The sequence below is a fragment of the Camelus bactrianus genome, chromosome 17 (assembly GCF_048773025.1).
Source record: "Camelus bactrianus isolate YW-2024 breed Bactrian camel chromosome 17, ASM4877302v1, whole genome shotgun sequence".
NCBI lineage: Eukaryota > Metazoa > Chordata > Mammalia > Artiodactyla > Camelidae > Camelus > Camelus bactrianus.
In genome coordinates, this window is record NC_133555.1 from 23,997,718 (window position 1) to 24,023,591 (window position 25,874).

Consider the following 25,874-nt stretch of genomic DNA (forward strand, 5'->3'; position numbering starts at 1 on the left):
TTTCTCCTAAAAGGCAAGGACCAACAGGGCGAAAGATACCCATTGATTGAGGGGTTTGATAAATGGCTGTTTAACAATAATGATACAATGTATTTAGACTTTCTTTTATGTATGTTTCCTGACGGTACATTGGCGATAACCACATCACCTTGTGAAAGAAGTTATTTCTTTGAAGTGCCTAATTACCCCATTTTACAGGTATGGAGACTGATAAGAGCCAATACTGATGGGGCACGATCTGTGTCCCAGGTACCATTGTTGGCACTTAAATGTAATCATTCGTGTAACTTCCATAACTTCCTTGTGAGGTAGATTCTTACAGATAAAGATATTGAGTCACTGAGAGGTAAATAGAGTTCTCTAAATTTGGAAGCCTGGGAAGTGATCAATCCTGAATTGAATTCCTTTCTTTCTGATGCAGAGTAGACACCTAAGTGTAATGTCTTTGGGGGAAAAAAAAAAAGTCAACCCTAGACAAAGATGAGCCCCCAAACTCCCACTCCACGGAGAGCTCTGCACGCCCACCATCACCCACCGGGGATGGTCCTGGAACAGAGTCTCTGTCTCCTGCGTGGCAACGCCACAGTATTCAAGACAGAAGCTGCAGTTATGGACCCCTGATGGGAAGTGGTTTATTTAGTTACGGTCTGTCCACTAACAATGATGGGAGTTGCCTAGCTGATCAGGCAGACCCTTAATGAAGCTTCAACCCTGCGTCCTCCTCAATGTGAGGACATCGTCGCTGGGCTAGGGTCCCACCAACCCCAGCAGATCCTAGACCTGGAGGTGGGAGACCCCAGGAAGCGCTACTGTGCCCACGCGAGGGTGAAACCCCATCCTCAGTGGAGAGGGACCACAGCACGGTGGGGAAGCTTGCACACCATATGTGCTGCAGAAACCGCTGCTCCCTATGCCCAGCCGAGGGGCGGGCTTCAGCTTTCCGTCTATATCTCCCTCTGCGTTCCGTCTAAGATCTTTTATCCCCCAAGAATACAGTTTTGTGGTTTATTTGGGGCGAGGGGGAATGATGGTAACACGATACCGCTCCATCCCAGACAGTTGATAAATGGTTTAGGGTGGCAGCTTAAGTTCCTTAAGCAAATCTTGACACAGTGGTAGAATTCAACAACAATGCCCAGGATTTTCCTGCGAGGCCCCATGGACTTGTAGCTCCGTTTTCAATGGCACTGGGAGGTTCCACAGGTCAGCAGTGCTTCACAGGAGGGGAAAAGTAATCCAGAATTACAGAATAACGCGGTCATACAATCCATGCATAATACAAATGCAGTTGCAACTAAATCATTACGTGGTCATTATCCAATCAAGCCTCCGATGTCAGCGATGTGAAAATTTATGATCGGGTTTCACCAAAGTCCTTCCTTGACTTTTTTTCAGCCAAAGCTGACAATAAACAATGTGACAAGGTGATGAAAGAAAAAGGAAGGAGGGAGGGAGGGAGGAAGGAAGGAAGGAAGGAAGGGAGGAAGGAAGGAAGGGAGGAAGAAATTGGGTTTTTTTCCCTCTTAAAGCTTTTAAGAGCTTATCAGATAGATCATCAGCTGTCAGCCAACCCTTGAAAGTCCCAAATCCCTTGGCCAGTGGAAAAGTTCTCTCCATGCATTGTTTTCTAAAGAGTTTGTTTATTCAAAATATGTCTGCTTTAGGCATTCAGTTTTCTAAGTGAGTGGGGGCTCACGGGTAGCAGCTGAGGTCAGCACCGAACACGATTTAATGAAGCTCGCTCCTGCCTGTGGTTTCTGGACGCCACCAAAGAGCAGTGACCGCGCTGCGGCTCGGGGGACGGGGACGTGGATGTGCTGGAATCCTTTTAAAGGCTCCCCACTTGGCTTACACAGCGTTAGAGACGTGGAGGCCTGTTTGCGTTTGTTGCTGCACATTAGAAATAAATTTGGGCATTCGGCTGAAAGAACTTGAGATGCACAAAGACGTGCTGTTATGTGTTCAGCGCGGTCTTTGCAAGCGTGGCCAGGCAAGGGGGTTATCAAAAGAAACATGTAAATAACACAACCTGCTTGACAAAGGAAAAGAGTAAAATTAACCCGAGACATCCGTGGCATAATACTGTCTTCTGGCCTCAGCTTTGCTTTTTATAACTTGAGACACACAGCCTCGTAGTCCAGCACAAGCAGCAGGAGCTGGCTCAAAAAAATTGAAAAATTTTAAAAATCCCAAACCCAGGGCACCCTTCAGTCCCTAGGAAGGAACTCTGAATCAACTCTTCAACTCCCCGCACAATATTATTATTACATCTAACGTGATCATAGCTAAATCATTGGCTTGGGCACAGTCCCCCCCACCCCGTTCCCCCTCCTGTTTTTGGAGGGGGGAAGGGGGAAAGCATTGGGAGGGACGGGGGAAGCAAGCCAATCAAAGTTAAAATAAAGTCTCTTTCTAGCAAGACTACTGTCTATAACATGTTGTTCCTTATAGAAAGTGGGATATGGTGGCATTTGCTTGATTAACTTGCTCGACAAAAGTGACAGCTGCTGCGGGCGCCTGCGGATAAGCTGCACGGCGCAGTTCCGCCTTTGTACATCTGTCAGCAAAAAGGGAAGAATAAAGAGTGAAAAGAGACAAATTGGTCCCAAAAGACACTCCATTCAACTTAGGAGGTTTGCCCCATTCAGGCACTCGCTGGGCGCCTCAAGTACTGAGAGCTGATTCAATTTCATTCACTCTTTCGAATGAACCCACAAGTGTTTAATTTCTTATTCTGTCGCCTCAAAAAAAAGGGGGGGGTGTAGGGAAGGGGGAGGGAGCCTTGTGGACGGAAAGCATTAATGGCAAGGCAGGGGGATCCAGCCTGCACATATTAACTCATGGCTAATTTACAGTTTAACTCTTATGTGCTCAGGTCCGAGACCCATCTGAATGCTTCAATGGGGGGGACCTGCCGCAGACGTCTCGTCTCCTGGCTGGTGGACCCAAAACCATCTGTGGATGGTCAGGGCACCCAGCCGGGTCAAGTGTGTGTCTTATGTTAGGACGATGGTCTGACGTTTCTGCCCTTTTTAGAGAAGAGATGGGGTGGTGGGCTCCCCAGGATAAACTTTGGGTAAGTGATCTGGCAAATGTGATTTTTTTTCTCCCCTCCCAGAAAGATTAAAAAAAAAAAATTAGAGTTACACTCAGTGAGAAGTAGTAAGAGGGGAATATGGTTTCCAGAGATTAAAAATAAAGCAAGAGGAAAGGGGGCCATTGGGAAGCAGAGCCCAGCTGTACGTGGTGAAAACACATGTTAACTTTGAAAAAGCAGCACTTTGTCTTTCTTTTCTTCATCTTCGAGCCCCAGGCATCAGAACCTGTTTTCTGATCTCCTTTATAGGGGCAGCCACTGTGCACCCCTAAATATTTCCTCCTAAGAGTTGAAATCTGACCAGTCCGCCTGCCACGTTCTGCCCAATCTCCTGCCATCTTTTTCTCCTGCCTTCGTGCGACTCTGGCTTCTCCTTGAAACCCAATGCTCCTGAACCAGCATCTGAGTGTTGTCCCATTGACTGCTTTTTGGAAACATCAGTGCCGTCTCTGGCTCCTAAAAAGATCATACCCTTTCCTTATGAGAAGTCATTCCGCATGGAGCCCAGGTTCCCTAAGCTGCATAGATCTCATGTAATAACCGCTTAGAGGCTTTGGAAAGGGGTTCTGGACCCAGTTATAGTTGTTGGCTTTTGTGGTCTCGGGACCCTGGGGCTCTGGACAGCGCCTTCTGGGTGATAGATTAGTGAACTGTCATCATCTGCTTGGAAACTAGCTGGGTGGTTTGACCTACAGCGTTTACCTGTTGACTTGAATGCTTTCCAGGGAATAAGATGGAAATTATAGGAATGTACAGATCGTGGGGTTTTTTTGTGTGTGGTTTTATTTATTTTTTTTTAAAATATTGAGAGTAGAGATTAAAACAACCTCAGTCCAGGAAAATGAGTCCCCGAGGTCAATGTGAATTTTCCTGCATAAGAACTTCAACTTTGACTCACAAGACTCTCGTGAGTCATGACGAGAGAAAGTTTAATGTGTGCAAATTATGGAGTTAGCCCTAATGTGATTAACCAGCCCCGTTTGAAAAAGACAGAGTTGGCACCCCGCTTCATCTCTCTGTTCTGTACAGGAGCTACCACCCTTATTTTAGAGTCTGATTTCTATAATCACTTCTATATGGTATGCAAATGTCTGATTCAGTTGCTTACATCAATCTGCTTGTGAATTAATGCGGCTAGCTCTACATGCACTTCCCCGGTCCTAAGGAGCAGTCAGGGGGTGGGCAGGTGCTGTTTGTGAATAATCTGATTTCAGTTCATGGGACGAATCTCTCTCCTACCTCTGAAGTCCTTGTGTGTGTATCAGAGAATAGTTTTCAGATGAATTATTCCCGCTCTTCATGTGGATAATAGGTGGTAGGATGTGCCACGAAAACTGGAATTTCATTTTCGGCACAATTGAGCTGTAAGTGATTGAGATGACTTGAAGTGGGAATTTGGATTGGAACTATACATTTTCTCAGAAACAGTGGGTTCCTTTGAGAGGACAGAGGCTGAAGGCATGGGGGTCCATTTTCTCAATGCACAGGGAGGCCCAGGACTAAATCCCCAACATATCCAGAGAAAAATAGGCCCCAGAGAAAGGTATTGTTAACGGTGGTGAGTTTGTTCATGTCCACACTGCACACCTGCCTTGGGCAGCCCAGGTGGCAGACCCAGCCTGGCTTGAAGCGGATTGGGGATTAATCACATTGGGCTCATTAGTTCTATCTCTTGGAAAAAGAAATAGCCTGAGAAAATCCAGGTACCTAAGAGAGCTTTTTCCTTTTCCCTTAAAGATCGCAGTTTCCTGAGTCTGCTTGCCGAAAGCTAGGTATCAGCTTCTGTCATTTGCTAAAACACTAAGTCCCGGACTCGAGTTTGTCCTGATTTGTCGTGACAGGTCCTGCTGGTCAACCAGCTGTATTAGAAAACAGCTGGTGTTGGTCCCATGGTCCATCTTTCATTCAGGTTTGACCACTGGTTACATTTTTATTCAATTACTTAGATGTCCAGCAGTTTCAGAAGTCATGTTGTGTACAGGCAAGCACAGATCTCATTTTGATACTGAAATTGGATTCTTTCTTTCGGGACCGCAGGGCTTTGGAGGCTAATCAAGAGAGACAGAGGAGAAAGGTATATTTCGCTGTTTGGGCACCTGAAGTTCAAAGGAGGGGGCATTTTGCGGGGAGTCAGGCCTCACTCTTCATTTAATTTGAAATACAATAGGGCATGGAGTTATAGGAGAAAAACAAAATCTGCATTTGGGGAGCCCATGGGCTTCATAGTTTCTGGAGAGTCAGAGCAGGAAAAATAGAGTGGACATTAAAAGCCAATTTATTACATATGGCTTAATGCATTTTCTTTTCTCTCTTTTTCGTAGAGAACAAATTCCTGTAAATATGAGATGCTCTAGAAATGTAAAGTGGGGTTTAAAAAGTAACTATTTCTTGAGGTGGTTAGGAGAATTAAATGAGTTTAATCCATAGAAACTGCTCAGAATAGTGCCTGACACAGAAAAGGTGCTCACTAAATGTTTACTCGTTATTTTTTATTACTGTTATTCGTTGTTACTAGGAATGTCACTATAAAAATTTTTTTCCCAAGTGGATTCAGAGGAACAGAAGTACCCTGAAAGACATTACTAGGTGGCTCATGGAAAGTGGTTCTTTAGTCAAATAGGTTTGGAAAATATGAAGCCAAGTTCAGTGGGTTTCTTGACTGCAGGACTTCTCAGAGCGTTTAATATGTTAAGGTAACCGCGTGACGCTGAATCACCTGTCTTCTTCAGACAGAGTATACAGGATGCGTAGACGCATCACAAACACGGTCACAGCCCAGGGGAGAATGCAAAGCTGGAAAAGTTTAAGCAAGTTATCATTTTTACTTCCTTTTTAAAAAATTGCAGTTAAATCCCTCTGGGTAGTCAGTGGTCCCGTCTGCATCTAGCCCCACCGATAGGATAAAATAGCAAACGTTCCCCAGTAAAAAGCCTCCCATTTTCCTCCTCCCAAACTTTGGAGCTGGAGGCCCAGGCGGGACTTTCCGTGCAGCTGGGAGGCTGCTGGTCTTTGATGCACACATGTTTATTTTCTTATTGGCCATTGTTCTGCGCGTTCATCATGTTTTAGAAGGCGTCCCACCGCCTCAAATCCATAAACTTCAGAACCACCTTGGATTCAAAAGGTGAAAAGCCCTGACACAGAATTTCAAAACAAGTTCTGATCTTGGACAAAGAGAAGAGTAGCCTCCCCCTGGAGCTTTCCCGTCCATGTATCTGTCACCGTTTAAATAAATAAAAAGATACCAACTCTTTCGCTTGGTCTGGCCGGGCTGGGAGCCTTGAGATAAGAGGTCAGTGGTGTGAGTTACTATGGTAATTGAGTAGTAGCAGCAATAGTTTTGCTCTCCTGAGCATTAAAGCCCGTAATAATAGGCACACAACAGTGGTTAAAGCAAGCAGGTAGGATTACTATGTTCTTTTGTCAGAAGTATATAATGTCTCGTAGTCAGTTTTAAAGACTTCTCAACCCTCAAACCCACCCCACCGTCACCTGCTGCGTAATTTTGTATACTTAATCTCCTGCCCTCAACTCCCAGATCTCTGCTAATTTGAGGCAAATGGGTATTTCTGACGTTAAATAGGGCAGCGAGGAAGCTCTGACCTAGAAAACCCGCATTCTGAAGCACCGAGAAGAATATTCTTTCACCGATTTTGTTCAGAGGCTTTTGAATGACGAGGGGGAGGGGAAAAAAAAAAAAAAAGCACTCACTGCCACGGGAGGTGGCAGCCTCCCCGAGGAAGGGTTTTTGCAGAACAAGAAAAAGTAAAAAAGAAAGAAAGAAAGAAAAAGGAAAGAAAGAGGAACTCGGCGAGCATCCCCACTCCCAACTTCCCCCATAAAACTTGTCACTTCGCATCGCCATCCGCTACCCCAACAACAATCCCTCGGTGCCTATGGCTAATTGCAAGCACAGCTGAGGCCCAGCGGGGGGCCCCTTGCACAGTCTCAGGCCTTTATACGAGACCCAATCTGTTGTATGGTACTTGTTCACGCACAAAAAAATCTACCAGCAAAGGCAGAAAGAGGCAGAGTCACAGGTTTCTTGTAATCCCTCCGCCTCCCCGCTGACAGCCCAGCCCTAGAAGCATTCCTGGTTTTGTCCTCCGCTTTACAAAATCCGAAGTGACCTTAAGCTACGAGCATGTCAGCTTTTGAATGTCGACTCGCCCGCCGGCTCCTTCAGGTGCATTAAGGAGCGAGGGGGGTGGGGGGGTGGGGGGCTACATCTGGCTTCGGCGGCGTGTCTGTTTGCAGCACCCCTGGGGTGAGCTGTGGCTTCCTGTAACATGTAAAATATGAGTGTGAACTCAGGGTTCATGGCAAGGAACAGGAGGTCATGCCTCCATTCAGTTCGAAGTAAAGAAACTGGGAGTTTGCAGATGTTTTTCTGTACGTGTAATGACACCAACCCCCCGCCCCCCAAGCCACCGAGCCACTGAGAGCTGGGTTTTTTTTTTTTTGTTTTTTTTTTTTGATAAAATGTGCCACAATCAGTGTGCTACTTGCAGATTTATTCATATCAATTTTTGCGATTTATATATTCAGAGACAAGATTGCTATTTCGGCAACTTTATGTTGGATGTCGTGCGTTTGCGTCTCGAGAAGGAGGGAAAGAAATATGGGGCGGGGAGGGTGGGCAGAGAAAGAAAAGAAATTAAGTCTGTTCCTCGGGCCACCAGCTGGGGTGTTGTCAAGGAGACAAAGCGTCCAACGGGAGGGTCCGTGTCCCTCTTTTGCCCAGCGGTCACTTCCTGCCCAGGCTTGGAGGTGGGAAATGTATAGCTTCTGGCCCAGAAGAAGGCCCATTCATGGCTCCTGTGAGGAGGTGCAGGCTTGGGGGCTTGGGGCGGATGTCCCCTCGGTAGGTGAGGTCCAGGCCACCCGAAGAAAGGCCTTCCCATCCTCCCTCACGGTCAAGGACAGGCCCACGAAGGTGCTTGGCCTGGGCCCCCATGTGTGCCTGGCAGGGGGCACCCAACCCTTCCTGTCCACCTTGCCACCCTCTCAGCTGGGGAAGGAGATTAAGCCTCCTGTGAAATTCCCGCTTGCAGAAATTTCTGTTTCCAGCCCAAAGCCTTGTACTGGATTTTCACCAGAGGAAGACATTGGTGGAGCAAACGCGGAGATTAATCCTCCTTAGCCTGGGGAATAAATGCTCCTCAGTGGGGCAGTGTTACTTGCCGAGCTTGGTGCAAAGATCATTTTGAGGCATTTAAGAAATACATGATTTTTATGAGTATAACCGTTCCATGTAGGAGTTATTTCTCAGCAAAGGGCAAAAGCTTTGCCTGCCTCACATTATTAGCCTAATTCTACTTAATTGTTTCCTAAAATAAGGGCTTCCTGAACACACATTCCAAACCGTAATAAATCTGCTGTTGGGGGAAATGATTCTGGATGGGGGAGCTGCTGCCCTTTGGGGCAGAGGGAACCGGGGTCTGGGGGTGCTGAGTGCTGCTTGATCAGATCAGGCTGGGCTGGGAACATCGTGGGGCAGGCGGGAGGTCGGGAAGGGGACGGCGAGTCTCCGTGAGAACATATGAGGTGACGTGTCACGCAGTGTGAAAAATGCATCCTTTTTTTGCTGTTTGGACCCAGTCCTCTAGGAGGATTCTCTGTTCTCGTCTCTGGGCTTCATTTAATTCTGTTTCACAGATTTAGAAATGTTGGCCCCGTGGCATGTTTTAAATAAGCCCAATAAGTGACTGAGCAAATGCTACCAGATTTTGTTCTTTGTTCTTCGCAGTCTCAGAACTCGGCCTGGAGAAATTGTCTCCGTCCTGGTATTAAATGGAAGTCCCAGGTTCCTCATACATGTCTTTTTTTTTTTTTTTTTTTTTTTTTTGGCTTTTGTGAAACACAGTTAGGTGTTCCAGATTAGAATATGTCCTTTGCTACATAGCCATGCTCTCTCTCAAGCAGTTTCCCTTTCAGTATGGAGAGTGATTTTTCATTTCCCTTCTTTTTGTTTTAATTGTGGTAAAATTGATCAGGTTAACTGTTTCAGAGGGTACAGTTCAGTAGCGTTGCGTGCATTCCCACTGTCGTGCAACCAGTCTCCAAAACTGGAGGTTTTCATCCAGTGCTTTTCATCTTCCAAAACTGAAAGTCTATATGCATTAAACCATAGCTCCCCATTCCCCCTTCCACCGCCCCTAGCAACCACCCTTCTTTGTTCTATGAAGTTGACTATTCTAGAAACCTTACAGAAGTGCACTCATATCGTATTTGTGTTGTTTCACTGGCTTATGTTACTCAGCATAATATCTTCAAGGTTCCTCTATGTTATAGCGTGTGATGGGGTTTCCTTCCTTTTTAAGGCTGAATAATGTTCCATCGTGTATATATACCACTTTTTGTTTATCCCTTGCTCTGTCAATAGACACTTGAGTTGCTTCCACCTCTTGGCTGTTGCAAATAGTGCTGCTATGAACATGGGCGTGCAAATATCCCTTCAAGATCTTGTCAGTTTCTTTGCACCTATACTCATAACAGAACTGCTGGATCGCCCTCTTTTTAGAATAGCATTTACTCAAGTTGTGGAAATGGTAGAAGAGGGGTATTCGGGTATAAGCTGAGACAGCCTTCACAGTTGAAAATTCACTTGAGCACCTCTGCTTTCCCATCACACACCTTCCTGTTTTTAAGTTAACATCAACAAGCTGATCTTTGATTTCGTTTTCTCATTCAGAGATGGTCAACTTTCCAGCAATATCTTAGCCTTGTGGAGACTGTCCCATCTCCTTGCAGGTGACCACACTGAGACATGGGCTGGATACAAGGGGACTGGCGGCTTGTTGGGTTTCGCACAGTCTAATTGATTCAGAAGCGACAAACTTGTTTCTGATCTGGCTTTGGGTAGCTTGGCTAGCTTACTGAGATTACCAGCAAGTTCATCAAACCATTAAAAAAAAATTTCTTCCAAAGAGAGGTCCTTGTGTAGCCCATATAAGCTAAGCTTTGAGTTAACTCTCCTGCTGCCTAATTTGCTTTCAGAAAGGATCCTTCAGGACTCTGACTTCCCTTGTGTTCTCTCCCAGGCACCTAACAGAGATGGGCCTGACCTGGTTAGAAGGCTGCCGTGCATTACATCAGGGGTCCAAGTACGGGTTCCTCGTCTTGAGTGTCCATTTGAAATGTCACGGCTAAAGGCACCCGTTGTTGGCGTTTCTCCGCATCGCAGCTGTAGAGAGTTGAAATTTACTCTTGAATAGATGACTGCTTATTTTAATAAAAGAATATTAAGGTATCATTTAGGCCCTTTCTCAGGAGGTTGCAATCAAAGTGCTCCCAAGTGTTAGGGTCTGTACACGTTCCTGTAGAAGAAGCAAACATTTTAAGCAGTAACCATTTAAATCAAAGTTTTAAAATATAATGATTTCGTTTGCACTGCATCTTCCTTGTGAAAAGAAGCTAAAGATGAAAGGGTAGCGGGGGCTCTCAGCACTGAGTTGTGGGTAACGATGACCTCTGGATCATCCATGATCCTCTGGATCCATGGTTTCAGCAACATGCCTCTGACTTCCCATCAGTCTGGATTTCATCAGACTCGGGGTGGGGGGGGGGGGGGGATTGCTATTCCAGAGTTTAGAACCTTGAAAAGCCACAGAACTAAGACAGCTTCACAAAGACGTTGATGAAATGGATTTTAGGCACCTAGGGAATTACAGATGTTAAAAACAAAAACAAAAACAACATACCTCCAGCTAAAAAAGACATTTGAGACAGCCTGGAAGGTCATTCTGGTTAGCTGTACCCTCTGATTTTGGTGTCCGGTTATTTTTAGCGTCTTTGTGCTTTTGGCTGGGCGTCCTGACGCTGTGAATGGGAACTACCTTTTCTAGGGGCAGTTGTTTTGGTGGATCAAAGCTTTGAATTATAGTAGCGCTCAAGGAAGGCCAAAGATTGTATCTTTCACCTACGTACCCATTTTTTTTTTTTAAGTACTCAGATGATATGCCCTTTTAGAAAGTTTTATTCCCCTTGGGGAGCTCTGACAAATCCTAAAACTTGTATGCAATGCTTTAGTGCTTGCCTACTTGGCACAGATGTCCTGAATATGCCAAGATTTCTTCGTCAAACCCTCTCTGAATCTGGATTAGAACACCAGAGACAACCAGATCCCTACCTATTCTTAGCCCCAAGAGACCCGTGAGGCTGTGGAATTGTGGCTGAGGCTAAGAAAGCTACAGGACTTTGGTAGAAGCACAGAGAAACCCTCCGTGATGTTGTTCACATGCTCTTAAATTACCCAAATTGTAAGGAAGAAATATGCATTGAAAGCTGCAAATGTAAACGATTTCATTACAGTATTTCAATACAGCAATTTAAAGAGGTTGTGGTTTTTTTTTTTTTTTCCCCAACAAATAATAACCCATGTTTGTCACCAAAAGCAAAGTGAAGAACTTAGTCACAGGGGTGTGGTCAAGGTATTATCTTCCCCTTTGACTCCTTGCCAACAAAAAAAAAATGTCCTTTCTTCATTAGACACTCCAGGCAAATTGCCTCTGAGACAGTTCCTCTCATGTACGGCTGTGTCGAGTTGGAGAGGGTACTTTCCAAAGAAAAGATCAAAATCGTCCAGCTTTCACTGTGCTGCTTCAGTCCAGAAATACAGGTCAGTTACCAGGAGGTTACAAATTACCTGTTTGCATAGACTTCTTTGGAAGTGTGGAAGCTGCTCAGAAAGTTTTGCACAACCCTGAAACAACCCTGAATAGCTCACACTTGGAGAGATATTTCTTATTTGTGAAGCAGGTAAGATAACATGGCTTAGATAGTAACAGCTAACACTTAATACGGGCCTATTGTAAGCACGCCACACATTTTAACTCATGTAATCCGCACAAGCCTAAGTGGTTTTTATTACCATCCCCATTTAGCAGATGAGCAAACTGAGGCACGGGGAGGTTAAAGGATTCATCAGGATTCAAACACAGGACAGGCTTGATTCAAATGCATTCTCTTAGCCACTGGGCTGTACCGCCTGTCAGTTTCTTGAGTCTAGGCTCCATCTCTTACTAACCACTAGATCATTTGACTTCTCTGAGCCTCAGTTTCCTCTTCTCTGAAGTGAGACCATAGATGATAATAAAGGCTCAACTGTTTCAACTTTAGCCATGAACTGCCCAGGCATTTAGTTCTCTGCCTGCCTGGTAGACATAGCATGAATATGCTAGTTTCAAAGGAAATAAATATATTTGGAAATGAGCCAACCATAGAACTCAGATCCTTGTGAATTTCAACTATCATTCATGCTTAGGCTCTACTGGACTGAGTCACAGATTTTAATCAAAGAAGGTATATGAAGATCTGTGTTTGTGCATGGTGTGGCTATTGGTCCTTAGGCTAAGAACATAATCTCTAAAAGAGCTCAATTTCACCATATTGGGCTAAATATTACCTTTTGCTGTAGGCATAGGGCAGCACGCCCTGTTCAGCATGTGTGTGTCTGTGCGTGCGTTTTGCTAAAAGTGATACACTGCAGTATGCGTGTTAGACTTCAATACAAGTTCTTCTTTAAAAGAAAAAAGCAACACAAGAGCTGAGTTTTGAGCTAGACTGCTTTCTTTGGATTCATGACTCTGCCTCAAATTGTTTCTCTTACAGCCCTTTCTGATGACATCTCCTTTAATTTAATGTGAAACCAAATTTCCCCAGGGCTCTATTTTACTCTCCCTGTTCACCAAGAATTGTAAAGCTGATGATGTATCATTTTTCAGAGCCGAACTTTTGATCAATGTCATAACGTTTGTGTCTCCAAAAGTCTGTTAGGAAAATTCAATCCATTGTGACATAGGCAATTTTTTCTAATTATGTGGCTCTTTGAAAACGCAAACTGCCGACAGTGAGAACTTCCTCTCAGTAGCAATTGCTGAGTTATGAACCTAAAAGAAAATAAGAAGAGTTTAGGTAGGGCTACAGGGGAACATTACCAATATGCTGATGCTAGCTGAGAAATGGCGTTCTTGCCCCTGGTCCAACTTTCTCAAGTCATTTCCCTTGTCAGCAATGACTGTCTCTCATCCATTAGTTCTTTAAGGCTGATGATGAGTGGTTTTCCATGGGAAAACCCGTAAGTTCCCCAAGCATACTCTGCTTAGCAACTCTCTAAGCTCATAAAAAGTAGAATCTTTTCAACACCAAGCCAAGCTCGGGCTCTGGGGGAGACAGGTTCAACAGCATTATCCTACCCACACCCTTCTCCTTTGAGAAGTTCAGAGCTGAATGACTTTGCTGAAAAGGCACCTGGATGCCAGGGGTGTTTCTACACAAGCAAGCCATTGCTTTTGGAAATTAGGGAGCTGAACGTCACAAGTCATACGGACGTAGTGGTGAATCACCAGCTTGAAGCCTGTCCCACCACAGGCTACCAACGCGCCTTTTTCTCCTCTGCAAAACGGGGCTGTTCAGACTGCTGCTGCTCTTAAGTGTTCAGCTCGATGATGCAATTAGATAATTCTTGTCAGATGCCGTGCACAGTGCTTGTACATTGTAAGAACTTGGTGTTCAGTGCATTGGTAACTATTTTTATTAATGTTGCACATGCGTTGTGAGCGTGTGTGGAATCCTGGGTGTACTGTTGTCCTTTGCTAAAAACCATAGACTCTAAAGTCTTCCAGAGTGGTCTAGTGTGATGGGGGGATTGTGTAAGTTGAGGGGACATGTTGTCCTTGTAATTAGCGAGTCTGATAATGCACTGAATAGTTCTGCCTCCTTTTCAGCCTCTATTCCTCGCTTCCATTGCCACTCGTGGATGCAACATGGCTGGCTCTGAAAACAAATGAATCGTGAATAGTAAGGTCCCTTTAGGACACTGAATTAACATCAAGATGGGGGGAGTGGTCTGGGAGTTTAGACTCATCTAGGGGGTTACGATGGTGGAGGCGTAAAGGCAGTAGCAATCGCAGTGGTAACACTCTGTCCTGCTGATGAGGGATTATCCAAACCCAAGTGAAAGTCCATTCTCTATGAACCCGATGTTGTCCGGTGAGGTGTGAATTCTTCATCCTATCTCACAATCCTGCAGCCCCTCCCAGGGGATAAAATTCCCTGGGGGCACAATGAACCCAAAGGTGGGGACTAGGAAGAGGTGAATGAATCACTTCTTAGTCGCAGAATTTAAGGGGGAGCCAAAAAGACGGTTATTGAGATAAGTATTTTAATATGGTTTAAAAAATCAAAATGAATGCAAAAAAAATCCGTGAGACATAAAATATGGAAATACTAATTAAAGGCTGCATCCAATCCTGCACTTGTAAGATCTTGCCTCACCCTAATCCTAGCTGGAGTGAACCCCCACGTTACAGAAGAGACACGTTATGTATAAGAATTTCCCTGCATGAAGTCGGAGTAGTTGCAGGGCAGAATGTGGGACCTGAGTGTATCTGCATGTTAATTATCTAAGCATCGACTGGAAATGAATCAAGAAGATTCTTCCGTATTGTATGTTTAAAGGATGCGTGTTGTGTTTCTGAGAGTAAGAATAACAACGGTGGCTAAATTTTATTGAGCGCTTACTATGTGACGGTCACTCTGCTAAATACTTTCCCTAATTGTCTCTTTTAATGCTCACAGTAATCCTATGAAGTAGGTACTGGTATTAACCCCAAGAGGAGACTAAGGGTCAGAGAGTTAAGTAGCTTGCTCGAGGTTATCCAGTTAATAAGTAGCCAACCCCAGCTGAAGCTGTAATGTAGCTACACAGGGTTTGAAAAAAATCACTCAGTATTTGTCTGAATCCTTTTAATCCAATATTTAAGTCTAGGTCCATACAGTTTCAAATGTGTATAATGCACCGAGGGTGGTTTTTCTAGGTTTGGGTGGGGATCTGACACGAAACAGCTCTACAGTGGAATGGCTTTGCTAAGAGCTGGCCGTGTCCTGGAAGACTTACGCTTGAGATTCTGGAGATCCTCCAGCAGGAATCATTTCTTCTCCCAGAGCATGGCTTTCTCTCATCCTGTGCTCTGCTTTCTTCCTTTCTTTGCAGCATTTCTTAGGTTGAGAAAGAGAGAATAGATGGTGATGGTGATGACGGCGAAGATGTTAGGGGTCATGGTGACAATTGTGATGATGGTGGTGGTGATGATGATGGTGGTAGCTAACATTTATTGAGGTCTTATTATGTGCAAGGACTCTGGCGTGCGCTTTTGTAGCACTACTTCATTTAGTCCTCAAAAAGCCCGTGAAAGCCTGATTAATTCCCATTCGCGGATCAGGAAACTGAGTCTCTGAGAATGTAAAGTAACTTGCCCAAGATCACAAGCCCGGGTGACAGTCAGGTGAGGCCTGTGCTCTTAACGACTGTGTTGTGGAAAGAAAGAAAGGAGAATTAAATGGCAGAATTTTACATCATCTTTCCACGTTCTCTTAATCACAGCTTCCAGATCTGGTTGTAGCTACTCAAGAAGTTTTCAGCTTTCCAAGGACCCGAATTACCCTGCGGGCCCTAGCTGTGATGGGCATCCTTTTGGCTTCCAGCTCTAAACCTTTGCAGAATCTCCCCAGAGAACATACTTTAGAGGTGCCCAGGGTCCTGGGGATTTTATGTCTCCAGGGATTTTATAGAGTTAAAGTAACCTTATATGAGAAGTTTCCAATTAATATACCCGAATTCTGGCAGGACAGCCAAGGAGTTGTGATTGTACTTAAATACTTACTGTATTTCATCAGTTTCTATTTCGAAGAGTTTAGTGTGCATTTCACCAAAATTTCAGTGCCCAGGTGTCAGGATATCTCTGGAAAAGGCGTTTCTGAACCAAAGACAAAACAAAATGGGGAGAACTTAAAATGTTTTATGAATTTCCCCTTTTGAAGAATCATAACAAATCTGCTGTATTCGCATCGATCTCAAATAAAGCAAACCTGATTAATAAGCACTGTGAACTGCACGAGGAGAGGCAGGAACAACCCAGACAGCCAGTAATGTGCTGGTAAAATGTTTTCACGACTGGCGTTCTGGGAGGGAGAATGCCCTGGTTTGTGGCATTTGCCAGTCTCCATGGGTTAAAACCTCCCTGCAAGGCTTATTTCTGGCTATCAGTGTGATATCCCTGAGTGTAGAGGTGGGCAGAGATGCACAAGATCAACTCTCAGGCCCAGCACACTATTACGCCCTCCTAGGGGGGAGCAATTAGGTGCTCAGCTGTTTCACTCCAGTCCCTAATCCTGGAAAGCTGCCACTTCCGGATCCACTAGCTGCGTGACCTTGGGCAAGTCTCTTCACCTCTCTGGGCCTTTGTTTCCTCCTCTGCAGAGGATGCTGTGGAAGACCCCTTTCACCTCTCACATTTTAAAGTTCTCGAAGGCAGTGACTCCTGCTTTCTCCAACATCCAAGTGCCTTTAAGCGCCTTTCTGGGAAACCAAGTTAGCGCTGTGCATCAGCCAAAAGTGCCTCCAATTCCATCTACTGAGCATAAGGTTTGGAAAGGAGTGACTTACTCCCTTTGCCTCTTTCCATGTGTAGCCAATGGGGCATCATACATTTTTGACACTTTTTTGCTAGATGTGAGATCCAGGAGGAAAAGCATGGGTGTTCCAGGGCTTTCTTGTTCTCCTGGGGTGGGAATCTGTGAGTGTGATGCACTGATCCATCGCTGTGCGCATTTCCTACCTCCCTACCCTTTCGGCAGCGGAGGACGAATACTGACAGTGTTCTCCCCTTTCCTTTGTGTTTTTTACTATCCAGAAGCCATTTATAAGAATGGGAACTACTTATATCAGATGGGGAGTTCGTTATTCTTACCCCCCCCACCCCCACCCAGAAAGGTGGCATGTCTCTCAGCGAAGAGAAAAAGGCACGTTGCACAAGGCTTGCTGGCACGGATAGAAGCCAGCGCCGGTTTGCCTGTTGTCACAGCCAAAGCAAAATGTCACCTCTGCCTAGAAGCCAGAGTGCCACATTCCTCTTTTGTGTCCCTGAGGTGCACCCATCATGAGGCCCTCAGTCTTGTAGGTTTGGCCAGGAGGTCACCCGGGTTCCTTGAAGGTCAGTTTCCAACCCCAGGAGGCGGGGGGGGGGGGATGTGCATTGCTCATGACTCTCAAAATAGATTATTTGAGCCCCCGATTGCATGTGGATAAAGCCAGGAAACGTGGGGTTTGAGGCCTGGGGTGAACACAAGAGAGCCCCCCACTATTGCTGAGAGTAAGTAAGGGCTGCGGAGACACCCGTGACCCCGTCCTGTTCCTGGCCCTGGCCCTTTTCTTAGCAAACCCAGATGCAGTGACGGCAAAAGCTCCAGAATCCCAAGGCAGGAGGTGCCAAGAACACCCCCGAATAATCACAACCGCCCCCTCAAAAGAAAAAAGTTTCAGGGGAATGTTCTCACTCCTCGAGGGGAAAACCTGCCGGCGCCTGGGGCAGTCTGACCAGGACAAGCCCCCTCCCGGCGTGGAGTGAAGTGCAGATAATCAAGAAAAAAATCCTCCCCCCACCCCAGCTCCCTTGGGGAGGGACAGAAGGTTCCTGAAACTGACAGTTTCGCCTCGATGATCTTTAAAAGAGCAGAAGTTGGCTGTGAGGCTGCAGTGCCGCCTTGATTGGGGTGGTGTGGTCTCTTGGCGGCTGGGCTCCAAGGAGAGCCACAGTTGTCTCTGATGAGGGAAGAGCCTAGAAATGAAAGATTGCAAAGAGGGCTTCTGAACGCCATGGCTGAGACTCTGTCGTTCCTTGCAAGGTGAAACTTGGCAGTCCTGCCTTGCAAGTAAAAACCCAAATTAATTTTTTTTTTTTTTTTAAGAAATTAAGTCAGAAACGAGGCTTCGGAGAAACTGTGAGTGTTAGGCATAAACTGATTTTGGATGATCTTTAGGTGAGAAAGGGTGGAGTTACCATCAGAAACATGTTTTTATTTATGCTTTTAAAATCTCCACTGGTGTGCGGGTGCGTGTGTGCGTGCGCGCGTCGGTTAGCAGGAGAGTGTGCCCCGTTTCCATCCCCTAACGACGTCTTCTTTTTAACATCTTCTCTGTGCGCGGTTCACATCCACGCCCTCTAAGTAAATATATATAGGTCCCCCCACACCTTTTCATTTTATTTGTAAATTGTTTGGTATGAGCGGCAATGCGTAATGAAACCTGGTGAAGTTGAAAAGATTAGATTTTTTTTTCCGTCCTGACACTTCATAACACTGTTCATATGTCTCCGAGTGAGATTTATGAATATATGAGCAGTGCTGCAAAATTATACCGCACCAGAGACTTCCTGCACCACAGGGGTGGCAGTCTAAAATGACACAGCTTCAAGCATTTTTCACAGACAAGAAGCAAAATTTAACCCCCTTAAGGGGAAGTATGATTTCAACAGCTTGAAATGAGCTCATTTGTAGATGGTTTTTTTCCCTCCCATCTTCCATAATTTTTTGGTGTTAAGATTCAAACAGATTGCACAGTCAACGTAAGGCCACATACGCTGCCCAGAGTATGATTTGGCCCTTAAAGAGAAACTCCGTTTCATTGTCTTTATCCAAATGCCCCAATAGGGTCAGTGAAGGCGGACTTTGCCCTCAATTCCCAAGGCTCTCAGCCTGATTCCCAGGATTGTCCTAAACGGACAGGGTCTGGATTTTTCAAAAGGTAAGTAGCCAGTGGCATCAGTTGAGTCAGTGGAGAAGCGCCCATCGTCCTGGGCACCCGCGACAATGGCTTTAGGAAATCAATGGTAACTTAAATCTCAACTGAGTAAAACTAACCAACAAAAAGTAGAATCAGAAGAGCGAGAGATGGTCGTTAGGGACTGGTTGTATCTGAGATGTGTATAAAGAGTTCTGCTTTAGATTCAAAGACCAAGCCGGTCTCTTTTCGGCTGATCTGGTACCTTGGGATTTTGTATCAATTGCTGGGCACGGTCTCTGTGCTCTCAAATTCTTCTTAACCGTTTTGTTTTCCTCTTGAAACAAAGCAGGGTGCTCAGATGTGGTCTGTTCCCTCTCTGCTCTTTAAACGCTCCATGACGTGTTGGCTGGAGAACTTTTGTCTCTTTTTTTCAGCAATGGTACAACAGCTCCATGAACGTGATCTGTACCTGGCTGACGGACCGGATGGACTTACAGCTTCACATTTATCAGTTGAAAACACTAATTAGGATGGTAAAGGTAAAAGAAAACATAATGATTCTTCTTTGCAAATAGCTCCCTGAAATCCATTTCCTTGGCAAGATCCAGGACTTCCTTGATCCAAAGGATATTAGTTTACGTATAAAGCAAGATGATTCCTAAAACAGTTATCTCAGGCGAGAAAAACCCGATGAAATCAATTTGGGATGCATGGTTAATTTATTACTCAGACATCAAAGGGAAATTTAATTTAAAAAAAAAAGAAGTTGGTATTTTATCCAGACTGGAAAAATACTTTATATATTTGCCATGTAAAAATAGACTTTCAAAAGTACCCTTGGCATTAGACTTTCAAAAGCTGGCTTTAGGGTACCACTATGCTAATCACATCAATTACCCATTTAGTGTATGATTTAATTAAATAAAATTTTGCCACAATTAATTTAATAGAAATATTTACCTCTGGCTATTTCTAAATATGTCCTGTGATCATTATCAGGATGCAAATCAATATTGTTCTGGTAGTTAATTGAACTAGTTTCTCTTACAATGCGTGTATACAATCAAATGTAAAAGATCACAAAGGTGAGGTAACATACCCTGAACGCAGCTTTTTTCCCCTGTTCTTGTGTGTGTGCCTTGGACTAATGATAATTATTTCAGCGTGAAATCTCAGTGGTTTACATGAAATAATAAGATCCCAGAAGGGGGTAAATACGTTTTTGATCATTTCAGTTTCCATTTGATGCTTCACCGTCGAGGGTTTGAAAACATGCGTGTGCAAAAATCTCATTCAAAGCACAAAGTCTTTTTAAAAATATTTTAACAGTGAAACGTAGCTGCATTTCCATTTCTGAACAGTTTGCCAGAAGTCCCCCCCCACCCTCGGCCCCTGCTATTCCCCCACCCACCCCAATCCCGCCCCATTTCTTAGTCGCTTTCGGATTAGCACCATTTCATTGAAGGTGCCCCTCTATCCCAGTGCTGACTTAAAACCAATTACTGTTCCGTTGAGTGTAATTAAGGAGAATTATTATCATATGCATTTGATCTCACAAAGCGTCCGCCCAGGGAAGGTTAACAGACAGCGGTGCGCTGCAGCTCATGAAAAAAAGGAATGTATGTACTCGGACTAGGCACCTAGACTAATTTTTATGTTTTTTTAATGTCAGTTCCTTAAGGCAAGCTCGCTAAACATTGCCTGACCCCTTGAATTCCATTTTCTGGGCATAAATACTCTTTAGGGGAATTTTTTTTTTTCCATTTGACTCTTTCTGGGTAGACATGAAAAGAAGACAATTCATTTTAATATTTTAAAATTCTTTCCCATTCCTGATATTCCCAGATTTTTGTCAAGACTGTTGGAATTACTGACATTTTATTAAGGAAAAATTGTGAGTCAGAGAAGAAGTGTATTCCTAGCCTTCTGTCAAAAACGACACAGACATGAGCCACAGGGAAGGGACACAGAAACGTCACTGCCAAAGGAACCCCTTCACTTTTGCCAGAAGTGGGCCTCGCTTAACTCGGGCCACCACACAGAGGGGTGGAGCAGAATTCACCCCCTCTTCACTCAGCACATGACCCAGAGGACTCCTTCTCGGGGGCAAACTCCCAGTGATAATTGGCTTTCTTTCCTGCCTTTACATCCACTCTGGTTATTCATCCGTTCATTCATTATTCAGCAAGCATTTATTCATCCATCCAACACTGGGCTCATGTTAGTTGGGGCCCTCCTTGTGTATTACAAGACGGAGGACTGGAAAAAGCGACTCTACGTGGTCCTCAGACATTTAGAGGCTCCTGGGGAAACACACTGCTCTGGAATTTGACAAAGAGGAGAATAGTCAAGTGATTTCTCCCTTTCTTTTTCCCAAACTATCCTGACAATTGAGCCTAAATGACTGAAAAGTACAAACAAATCCAGTAAATCCTCAGGCTCTCTGGTCTATGCCATACCTAGCATTTACCCAGCCTTCTACCCTCCCTGCTCCAGGGAAAGACACAGTTCAGGTGGGCTACCTGGGAGAGCCCTGCAGCTTGAGCCATATTTAAGATGCCCTTTTAATTTAGTGGCGAGACCAGATTACTATTTTTTCTAACCTTTTTTGTTGTTGTTGTTGAAGTATAGTCAGTTTACAGTATTGTGTCAATTTCCATAAACCAGATTACTTTTAAAGAGGGAAAGGAGGTGCCACGAATGATCAGCCTGGGACCACAGATGTAAACTGGCAAAGGGAACAGGTGGTCATCTTATCCAAAATCTTATGATATTATTGGACTTCACTGAGCAGAACAGCATTCGCTAGTTAATTCTGCCGTCATTCCCGCGTATGACCTTCAGGAGAGTTGACATTGCAGTTGACACCAGGACTACATCAGATGGGCTACGAGTGCCGTTGAAGTATGGTAGTGTCCCTTCCCGTGCCCCCTTAGCGAGTTTCCTGTACCAAGAGGAGACACAAACCGCAGAATCGGTAGCCGAAATGATATGCAGTGTGAGGAGAGGCGTCGTAGTTAGAGGGAGACCTTTTTGCAACAAATGTTTTGTGAAGTAGACAACAGCCAGATGCTTCTGGTCATGTTCAGTTAACGCGAAGGGATTTCTAGAGAAACGGTCCCTGGGATACCTAAGGAAATCCAAGAGAAATTGCCTGAAGGAACAAAGGAAGAACTTGCCGTATAGTCATACCAAACCCTTGTGCTTGACAAAGAGCCAAGTTTCCTCCCTGAGACCAGGAAGTTGTGAACAGAATAGAGGCGCTTCTTTGCCGCGGAGACGAGAAGTGAGTCACATGCCCGCAACATTTTAATGAGGCATTAGCGCTCCGTCTTCCCCATGATTGTTGCTGCCCGTCTGAGGTTTTGTATACCAACATGCACACGTCTGTCTTGTGAACGAGGCAGAGGGATATGCAGTCACGAGCCTCGCAAATGCTTAAGAGCAGGCTGCAAAAGAACTCGCAAAATCCCATAATCACTTGATTCATTATTTATGTGTTATAGCCCCTCGTACTGTCTATCCCGTTATATTACATTAACCTCAGAGAAAGAACCAGACCAGAATGAAAACAAAAAAAAAAAAAGAAAGAGGGAATCAAAACAATTATGGAACATTTCCCTGTACGGAACTGAATAAACACAAGCTTATGTTCTTTGCTTTGTCTCATCTAATACAGTTTATCCTGTCACAGTTTCTCATTTTCTGTCATTCACCACCTCTCAGTTTTCAGCACAAGTGAAATCTGAGAGCGTGGTGGCTTTTCACGTGACAGCGCGTGCCGCGTGACACTTAGCCGAGGTCGGTGTTCTCACACTTGCTCTGTGCCCTCTCCCTTCCCCGCGTGGAGCCGAGATCTCCCTCATCACGGCATCTTTTCCCTCTTTAGAAAACCTATAGGGATTTCCGGTTGCAAGGGGTCCTGGACTCCACCTTGAACAGCAAGACCTACGAGACCATCCGGAACCGGCTCACTGTGGAGGAGGCCACGGCGTCCGTGAGCGAGGGTGGGGGCCTGCAGGGGATCAGCATGAAGGACAGCGACGAGGAGGACGAAGAGGACGATTAGAGCGCTCGGGCCTGGAGTCCCCTGGGGCAGAGTCCTGTAACCAATGCATGTCCTTAGTCTGTTAGTTAACCCCCTTAGGGAATTTTCTGTCAACGACCATGCCCATGAGATGTGTCTGGATAACAATTGCCGTTTTAGCTACATGGTCCCAAGATTAGCAAACGACCTACAACTCCACGATTTCCTGACTCCATGTCTCTCTGTTTACAAGCAATATGGAGCACCATTCTTTAAATACCATTTATGGAGACTACATAGCTCAGTTGCTAGGTGTATCCCTGTTATCAGCAAAGTTCAATGATGCTTCATTAATGTGCTGTGTGTGCGTTGACGGTAGATGGATGTGAGGGCAAATACACCGAGTACTTTCTTTGTTTCCCGTCCGTGGGTGCCAGTGATGTAAATGAGTACAATAAACTAATTTAACTAAGACACGTAGATCTGCTTGGTTTTTCGAAAAACAAAAGGCAAAGGCTCCAACCACCAACTTTTGGCTCTATCTGTTCCCAGAGAACTGCAAGATGAACCCCCACCCGGTGTCCTTGTTAACCCATCCTTTCATTTATCCAGATAGTTAGCCGAAAAAGGATGGCTACATCCCAATGGAATGATCGTCCAAATTGCCACGGCAAGGGCGAGCCTATAGTTAATCACATCGAGTGCAGTTCAGAGCAACGGTGTTCTAGCAGAGTTTATCCTATTAAATGTTACATTTTGCTTTTCTGTTTCAATAACTGTGTATGTAAAAAAAAAAAAACAAACAAAAAAACCCTGAATATTTAAATGATGACCCTAGACTATAAGTGTGTTTATAATAAGATATGGATATTTCCTTCAGTAGATTATAACCAGACTTTATTTTGTTCCACACTGTTTTTTATATCTGTCATGTACATTGCATTTTGATCTGTAACTGCATGACCCCGGGGTCCTCTGCAGAGCTGTTTCTTTCTGTGTAAAGTAGTGGCTCCATCTTGCTTTTGCCTTATATAAAGCCTACAGTTATGAAAGTGTGGGAAACTGTGGCTTCTCGAATAAATAACTCTTCACATGTCCTAAGAATACGGCTGAGCCTTTTTTTTTTTCCTCTGTCTCCTTTGAAAGCCAGAACTGAAGCCCACGAAGCAGGAAGACATGGAAAACAGGAGGGAAGGAGTAATTTTCGTAGAGTGTTCTCGAAACCGTTGGAGTGGGTGGTGTTCAAACGCTTGTCTCCACGAGAGACAGCCGAAAATTCCATTAATTCAGCCTCGACTAATTCAGAAACTGTGGGCATTTGGACATGTTGGGCAGATTACGCTTGCATTATAGGATAAATAAGGGTTTGCTCAGCAAGAGAGTAGCGTAAACGAGAGAAATGTTTCTCCTGTATGAAGAGAAGGCCAACAAACTGTTTTTAAGCACTGCTTTAACAGCAGTGTTTGCATTCAAACAAAGCGTGTGCCAATTATATATGATTCTTATATATTTGTTAAAGCATTTTACAAGATTCTCTGAGATACGGAGTGCTCTTCACGCTCCCCAGTCTTTGTCAGTCACATCATCACCTAAGTTTAAAAGAAATCAGGCATTTTGGTCGCTTTGCCTGTTTTATTTGTCTGCCACTAAATCAAGCTGACCTTTCCTTGGGTCTGACTGAGGTTTTAGAGAAATACTTACTTTTTCAATAGGACCAGACAGAATGCTCACCAGTTGCTCAACTCCTCTACATAGCACATCTCACTCTGTTTAATCCTTGAGGTCTGCAGGTACACATCACCAGAACTTCCTGCCCTTGGTACTGAGAATAACTCCCATTTATTGAGCAGCTATTTTGTGCCAGGCATTCTGCATGTATTTACCACAGTCAAATCTCACAACCACCGTAAGAGGAGAGGAGTGTTTCTATCCTCATTATAGACGCAGAAGTTGAGATCAGAACAGTTAAGGTAACTTGCCCAATGGTTACACAACTCCCTGCAGAAACTTTCACCCAGAGATACTAGAGAAATGTTAAGACCAGTCATGGGGATAAAATGATAAAACTCATCCATTGTCCAACAGCACAAAGTCAGTGTGGCAAAGCCAGAATTTTGCGAGATACATGTGCATTCGTGGTATTTTTAGTTACAAGACGAAAGCATATTTTTTACAACAATTACAAACAACTCAAAAATGCACAAGTAATGAGACAGCGTCTGCCCAGTGTTCAGGAGTTGGAAATGCCCGACGGACAGAAGTTGGGGAAAGGAAGAAAATGTTCAGGAACCTGGCAGAGAGCTAAGTGAATGAGTTAGATAACTCACCGAAAGACATGGAGAGAAGCAAGTTAGAAAAGACCCTAAACTAAGGTTTTAAAAATTTCCTTCAAAAGGAGGCTTTGCCACAGCCCAGCACAGCATCCCCTCCGCGTGGCAACCTTGGAGGGAGGACCGTGGAGGCGGAAATGACATCAGACGAACTCAGAGACAAAAAACTGAACAAGGTTAAGTCTCAGGTTATCCTTTGCCACAAACTCAGTTGAGAAGGAGACAGTTTGGGGAGCTTGAGCTTTTTTATTTTGGGGGGATGAAAGCTGAAGTTTTCTCTTCTTTTCCTTTTTTTTTTTTTTTTTAATTAAAATACAATATACGCAACTCCTAAGCGTACAACTCAGTGATTTGTGAAAGCAAACACCCTCCTTGGAGAACCAGCAGGTCAAGAACTAGAATACAGTGAACAACACCCCAGACATACCCACGCCCAGCCCCCTTCCCAGTCTCTCCCTGCTCCTTGCAGGTGGCCACCATCCAAAGGTAACCGCTGTCCTGGTTTCTAATCGCATCAATTAAATTTAAGCCCTCGTGCAGTTAGACTCACAGCAAATATTCTTTGCTGTCCGGCTTCTTTTTGCTCTGTGTTGTATTGTTGGTGTAGCTGTGGTTCATTTCTTCCCAATGCTCTGTCGTCTTCCAATGCATGAATATACCACAATCTACCCGTGTTAACATCTTGTTTTTAGTTTGGGGCTCTTACGAATCATACTGCCATGAACTTCTTTGCATGTGACATTTGCTGAGTCATAGGGTAAAGATACGCTGTTCACTTTTAGGAAAGTACTACCATTTTTCCACCAAGCATGAACAAAGCTACACTCTTACCAGCATAGTATCAAAGCTCCTAACCAA

At 44.6% G+C, this 25,874-nt stretch overlaps 1 protein-coding gene across 7 annotated transcripts in view; it reads left to right on the forward strand.

Moving 5' to 3' along the window:
• Nucleotides 1-23,779, forward strand: part of CADPS (calcium dependent secretion activator) — a 415,573-nt gene extending 391,794 nt beyond the window's left edge. For all 7 annotated transcript variants that reach the window (XM_074344558.1, XM_074344560.1, XM_074344559.1 and 4 more), the window contains 2 exons: nucleotides 19,094-19,198; nucleotides 22,549-23,779. In XM_074344558.1, the coding sequence (XP_074200659.1) occupies nucleotides 19,094-19,198; nucleotides 22,549-22,728 (285 nt within the window). In that variant the 3' untranslated portion in view covers nucleotides 22,729-23,779. The remainder of the gene's footprint in view (nucleotides 1-19,093; nucleotides 19,199-22,548) is intronic.
• The last annotated feature ends 2,095 nt before the right edge of the window (nucleotides 23,780-25,874 follow it).